Genomic DNA, 7212 nt, shown 5'->3' on the forward strand with positions numbered 1-7212 from the left:
ATACACAGGAAACAGTTGCTGCCATGGTAGTTCTAGCCTTGATTTGGCCACAGCCTCAAGAAAGGCTGAATGAAAAGAAAACAATGAGGAGTATTCAGTGCCAGCATTACATTTACATACATCTCCTCTGTATTTCAGTCTACCAGAACACTTGATCTGAACTCAAGATACTATTTTTTTTCTTTTTGGACACGTAATTCAAAGCATTTCATTGCAACAACCGGAGTTTCAGTTATATAAAGTACATTCCAGCAAACCTGCCAACAAGACATTAAAAAAAAAGAAAGAAAGAATAAATGATTGGGCTGAGCAGCCTTCCCCGCTCCTCCCTGGCAGTACCTGCAGGCAAGATCCCCCAGACTGCCTGCTACAGGACACATCTCAATCCAGGAGCCTGGAGCCTGGGCACGCAGCCACTGCTTGAATTTGGCTGCAATTCACCAGCAAGGCAGGTGTGCATCCTCTGGTGACCTTGTTACCCTCTTCCCCTCAGTTCTCCTGCGTGAAGGAGAGAAATGAAACTGCATAAAGCAGTTTGCTGAAATGCTGAAAATGATGAAGAAGTCTGATCTGTGTATAATAAAAAGCTACAACGATGAAGGACTTGTTCATAAATTAATACCTAGAGGAGATGTAGCCACTAGCAGGACAGGACAGGTATGCAACTAACTTTAACTCACACCCGCACACCACTGTGGACAGATCTGCAGGCAAAGCCAGGCATGTCATTTATCTGCCAGAGCTGCTGAAATATTCTGTACTGTAGCACATTTGTTCACTCAGCACTGCTCTTATTAAGCTATTGTCCCTCTTGCCAACGAATGGAGAGAACCACTGCTTTCCTCAGTGTACATCCAGCGCTGCCTCACAAGCCTCAGACTACACCTGGTGGCTGAACTAAGCTGCAACTGAAGGAACTGCACACCTGAAGGGCTTCCTTTTAAGAGAGCCTCTTAATGCTCTTTCAAGATTTGCTGGGGATGATGAGCTCCACTAAGGAATACAATAAATCATATAAAGAACATATAAAGAACCAAAAGACAAGATGAAAAGAAGAGGCTAATTCAAGTACTTGAAAGGAATTTAAAAGCAGGTGAGGGATCGACTTTTTACATATTCTATTAGTGATAGGACAAAGGGGAGTGTCTAAACTAAAAGAGGGGAGACTTCAGTTAGGTGTTAGGCAGAAAATTTTCACTGAAAGGATAGTGAGGCACTGGAACAGGTTTCCCATAGAAGCTGTAGTGCCCCATCCCTGGAGGCACTCAGAGCCAGGTTGGATGGTGCCCTGGGCAGCTGAGCTGCTGGGTACACCCTACACCATAGCAGGGTGTAGGACTGGTTGGGCTTTAAGTTCCCTTCCAACCTAAGGCATTCTATAATTCTGTGAGAAGCAGCAGAAAATAAGCTGAGCTGTTCTTTTTGCCCTATTTTAATTGCTTGTGTTAGTGCTACAACAGAGCGGTCTATTCCCTTAATAGAGAGGAAGATCCCTCTCCTCACCTTCTTTCTGACTTTCCTGTTCTTAAGCACAGCAGCCACCATCCATCTTTGGCCAGACTCCAGATGTGAGTGACTCAGGTGCACAGCACGGCTTCAGCCTGGTACTGTCACAGCAGCTGCTAGACCCATCTCTGCCACCATACGCAAAAGCCACCATACTCTTAAGAAACAGCACACACAAATACTTACGCTGATCTAAATCCTTCAAAATAAGCTCCGTTTCTGCAGCACTTTCATGTGCTTCTGTCCAATTTTCCACCAATAAAAATAAAAACAACAACCAAGACTCTTTCGAACTCAAAAAGCAGAGGGGACTGATAATATGCACATTGTGCTGCTATCGCATTTTCCATGGCTGGATTTCCCTGGCCTGGGGAAGGAATTTTCCAAGTTTTCTCAAGCCACAATATCTACAGAAGTATTGAAGTGCTGTACCTCAGTGTGGCTTTGTTAGAACTGGAGAGCGATGCAGCTGCATCCACATTTACACAAAGGCTGCAGGAGGCACAGCAGGCTCCCACCAGCACCAGCAGTCAGTCCTCCAGGGAATGGAATCAGCCCTGACCCATAGCTGCCCTCTAACCCAGGGTCTGCAACACAAACATTTAACAAGAGGAACTCCCATCCTTTCATTTCGTTTTCCCCTCATTTCCAAAGGGATGTGAGTTTATAAAGGGAATAATTACAAAAATAATCACGCCACAAACAGCAGACCAAGCAGTTTCCCCATCACTGCAACCTCAGCTGAAGTATTTACTACCTGCAGCCCAACTTTGCTAACAGGAAAACTGTGTTTCTCAGCCTGAAAGCACCTCAGAGCACTCTAAGCTTTTTGTGAGAGGGTATTCTGCAGCCGCAAGGTACAAATGGGAGAGATCTGGGAGGGCTGAGGCAAAGTCCTGATAGAGCCGATAGAAAACATCACCCCAGCCCTCCACAAAGCTGACCTACTGCTCGCCGCCTGCCCTCCCACGGGGATGCTCACGCAAGGAGCGTTACCACAGGAGAAATATCTCTCCATTAACTCCTCTGGAGGAGTTCTATCCCTCTGCAGGTGCAACCTGCCCTCATCCCTGAATTAAGAGCCAGCTTGCCGTCGCTAACTCCATCCCCCTGCCCGTCGCCGTTACCTGTATGGCTCTCCCTAGTGGGGCCGCGGCCGGCCCCCCCACCAGCTTGCAGTACAGCTCCGGCCGCCCTCCGCCCGCCTCCTCCCCGCAGGTGGCGGTGGCGGAGATGCCGGCCGTCTCGGCCAGGTTGAAGTACGGCGGGTGGAGACTGAGACCGAGGGATCCGGGAGGCTCCGTCTGCGCGGGGCACAGGGAGAAGAGCGGCGGGAGCAGAGCCATGAGGAGCCGGCAGCCCGGTGCTGGGGTACCGTGGGCAAAGCGACCCAACACCACAGCCATCCTGCACCGGGCTCTGCCCTCGCCTCCCCCGGGGCGGCCGTGTAGCTGAGGCGGGCGGAGGCCGGGGGCTGCCCGGCTGCGGTGTGCGGGGCGGGGAGAGGCACGAACACACCCCCGCTGAGGCGAGGCGGGCGCGGGGAGTGCGGAGCTGCTCGGTAGGAGGCGAGGGTTCGGCATGGCAGCGGCTGCCAAGGTGGGGGAAAAGGCCTGTGGGGTTGTGCCAGGTGCCGGCCCCGCAGCCATGCTGAGGTGATCCTCCTCCTCTGCGGGAAACGTATCGCTAACGGAGCGCAGAGACATCTCCGAGCATCCCACCTCACAAGCCATGGGCTGTCCCGCTTAAAACTATGGTTTTCCAAGCTTTCTCCGACAGGTTCACTCAAGGTGTGCCCTGCTGCTGTCTGCAGGCCCCCAGGAAGGCAGCTTGCTATCTCATTTAAGGTATTTGGCACAGGTTTTAGAAAACAAAGTCAGTTAGTTTTTATGGCTAAAAAACAAGTCATACCCATCAGCTTCACCACATTGCCATCCTCTTTACAGTTGGACTGGATGATCTTTTAGGTCTTTTCCAACCTTGGTGATTCTATGATTCTTTCATACCTATTCACATTCCCCACCCCCAGCCCCCTCCACACACACAATCACACATCCACTGCTCAGCTTTCATAATAAAATTCGTAGGATTCGGGCACAAAGATACACATACCTCTAATATTTTAATGGTGATTCATGTGAGTAGCAAAGGATTTCGTAACTCGTGAAAGATGTGCTACATGCCACACAGCGCTAGCAAGGGAGATCTATTTCAGGAAGCACCAACCACAAGCTATTGATTTTGTCTGCAAGCAAATATCACCACCTCTTGCCCTGTGTCATTACAGCTTTAGCACATCATAGAAACATCTGTGGGAAGCCATCTCAGAAATAAGCACTTGGAAAGGTTTTCCTGAGAACTATTACCTTAGAGTAAGCAAAGCACAGACCAGGTGACTCAGATATGTTTGATGAAGCTTTAAAAGAAAACAAAATGAACAGGGAATGTTCTCAGATCCATGTAATCTCTACATCAGGGAAGGAATAGGGTGTGAAGAGCTATCCCTGAAGAATGGGCATGAGTGAGTTAAAAGCCTATGGGTGAGTTTTAGAGACTGAGGCAATATAAAGGGAGCCTTTTGGCTGGTGTCTACTATAGGTCACCTGATCAAGCAGAGCTTGTTGATGAAGAGACCTGAGAGGCCTTTCAGTATCTATAGAGGTGCTATGAGAAAGGAGAGGACAGATTCTTTCTCTTCTCACAAGTGACAGGACGAGGGGAAATGGCCTCAAGTTGCGCCAGGGCAAGTTTAGGTTGGATATTAGGAAGAACTTCTTCACAGGAAGGGTAGTTAGGTACTGGAATAGGCTCCCCAGGGAGGTGGTTGAATCGCCATCCCTGGTTGTGTTTAAGAGCCATTTGGATGTGGTGCTCAGGGATATGATTTAGTGTAGGGTTGTTAGAGTTAGGGTTCTGGTTAGGCTGCGGTTGGACTTGATGATCTTCAAGGTCTTTTCCAACCTGGGTAATTCTATGATTCTATGATTTAGCAGGGTTTGATTCTATTCCCCATAGACTTTAACTGCAATTATGAATATCTGCAGCAATATCAGTTATTAATTAGGCAGTAGGCATAGAGTTTGAATGTCCGCAGACACAAAGCACCTGAATGCAGGCTCCCTGGCTTCTCTCTAGCTGGGCAGATGGAAGATGGGTAAACAATTAACTTCCAACTGAGTCATAAAATCAACATACACAGAGGATAAGTAGGGAAAGGAAATGGAAATGAAAGCTGATCTGTATGCAACATCATAAAGTGGTAACACTTCAGGAAGGCAAAATTTCAATGCTGAGTGGGGAAAATTCCAGGCTGTTTATTGCTGAAAGGATGAATGCACACAGTTATGAACACACTGGGTAAACTATTTCTATCATTAGATAAACTTTTCCTTTTTCAGGTTCAGATTTGCAAATTCTCCATTCTATTTTTAAAAAGGTTTGTAAGACACTTAAATACTCAGTCCAGTTTGCCTGAGGAGCTGTGGAATTTGTTTCTGGAGTAGTTTTTACTATTTCTCTTGCTCTCACCCTTTTAAGGGTATTTCTTAAAATAAAGAGTAACTCAAAATCCATTGCTAACACAACAGGTTGTAGCAGAATTGGCCTGTATTCTTTGTAAATATTATAAAAGCAAAACATAATTACACACGTAGCAGGTTGTGCTGCAGTTTAGAACAGGGAAAATTAATATAAACAATAGGCCAGATGGAAATTATTTTACTGACTGTTTTAGTTGTTGATGATCATAGAATCATAGAATTACCCAGGCTGGAAAAGACCTTGAAGATCATCAAGTCCAACCGCAGCCTAACCATAGTACTCTAACTCTAACAACCCTACACTAAATCATATCCCTGAGCACCACATCCAAACGGCTCTTAAACACATCCAGAGATGGCGATTCAACCACCTCCCTGGGGAGGTAGATGATGGTTTAAACATGTTCATCTGAACAAGAAAAATTTCAACTAAGCCCATTATTGTGGAACACTTTATTTGTAGGATGTTTGTAGTGAAAAGTTAGTCAGAATCAGCTGCTACGTTACGCAGGGATTTGTGTTATGTAACTCTAAGCAGCTGGACCTCAAATTGCTGAACAGAGCAGCGCAGGTAGGAAAATGTATTTCTCAAAGGGCAGTACTATTCAAGGGGCAGGAACTTCTAGTCCTTACAATCTTCTGTTCATAGTTCTTTTTGTGAAGTACTGGAAATGAAACATGTCCTATGCTAACTTCATAAGAGTCCTTGTATTATTATGTAGGTATAATTTGTACTGGATCCAGTCCCACAGGAGCAAACATACCAGATGACCCCATGCAGATCCTAAAAGGAGTGAGCAGACACCAACATGCACATCATATTCCCCACAGTGAAGAACAGCTGGCGACTCACCAAAACATCCCAAGCTACCATTAGAATGAAATCTCCAACTTTAGAAGAGCAGGGAGAAGGTGAGAATAATATCAAGGAAAGGAGGTGTGCATAAACTATTTAAACTGCTTAATTACTGATACAGATTTGCTTTTCTACACAGACACGTTTTTCTTTTTATGCAGTAATTACATCTGCTTTAATCACAGACAATACACAATTGAATATAGTTGTAGTTTCAGATTTTGTGGGCAAAATAATAAAGGCACTTCAAAATTTGCACCTTGATGTTTAAAGTGCAAGGGGGTGGAGTTAGTGAGGGTTTGTATTGTATTAGTCTTCTATTTTGTCATTCATCCAAAGCAGTTTTTGTTTTTCCTTTGTCAGAATACACAGCATTTTGGCTGAGGAATGTTAAATGGTTGGCGCGTTCCAATAGGCTGGATAAATATGGGGATTTTCCAGGGGTGAGGCAGGGAGTGTGTGCAGATTACTAATATTTTCCTCTATCCATGGGCAAGTACCGCTGTGCAACTGGATCAGAGCAAGGATGACTCTTAACTATGCAATCCGCTGAGCATATTCAGTTTTAAGTTTCAGGAACAATCCGAGTGATCAGCTTTGTTTGTATGATCCACTCAGTAATCAGAGCTATAGGATCATTCCGTTTGGAAAGAGCACTAGGATCATCCAATCCAACCATCAACCCATTCCTACCATGCCCACTGACCATGTCCCCCAGCCCCACATCCACACAGTTATGGAACACCTCCAAGGAGGGTGAGTCCACCAGCTGGTCACAGGAGAATAGGGTTATGTTCACACCAGGCCATACAGTCTAAGGCGAGCTCACACTATTAGAAGCTTTCATCTGCTTTTCTGTAGTTCATTTTGTTGTATACACAAGATTAAATTTGCCTCGGGAATAATTGCTGCAGCAAATCCTCTGCTTGCAGATTTGTAGAATAAACAAGTGGGATCTCCCAGCAAACATGCACATGCATAATTTTCTTGTGAATGAAATTTATGTATGCACATCAAAAGAAGAAAATCTCCCCAGGGCTCAGTTTAAACCAACAAAAGCAAAGACATTCAGGAATCTCCCACCACAGCAAGCCTCGCTTTGCCTACTTTATATCATGCCAACTTGGAGTGCAACCTGCAGCCAGGCAGAGCAGGACATGTGCTGCCTTTATGGCTATTCATTTCCACAGAGCTAAACTTAAGCCATTAAGAACTGACTGGCTCCCTAAGGGCAGCATCATCCATACAAGTGGTGGCGGTGGAAGTGGTGTGTGCAGGATGACGGGATGCTCCCCCTCATGCGCAGAGCGT

General features: G+C 45.9%; 1 protein-coding gene across 2 annotated transcripts in view; it reads right to left on the bottom strand.

Annotated features, from left to right (window-relative positions):
- The window catches only part of LAMA3 (laminin subunit alpha 3), a 102724-nt gene extending 99686 nt beyond the window's left edge, over nt 1-3038 (bottom strand). For both annotated transcript variants that reach the window (XM_085539585.1, XM_085539584.1), the window contains exon 1: nt 2634-3038. In XM_085539585.1, coding sequence (XP_085395711.1) covers nt 2634-2912 — 279 coding nt within the window. In that variant the 5' untranslated portion in view covers nt 2913-3038. The remainder of the gene's footprint in view (nt 1-2633) is intronic.
- Nucleotides 3039-7212: the final 4174 nt, after the last annotated feature.

Source organism: Coturnix japonica, chromosome 2 (genome assembly GCF_054131305.1).
Source record: "Coturnix japonica strain WE chromosome 2, WE-NBRP24, whole genome shotgun sequence".
Lineage (NCBI taxonomy): Eukaryota > Metazoa > Chordata > Aves > Galliformes > Phasianidae > Coturnix > Coturnix japonica.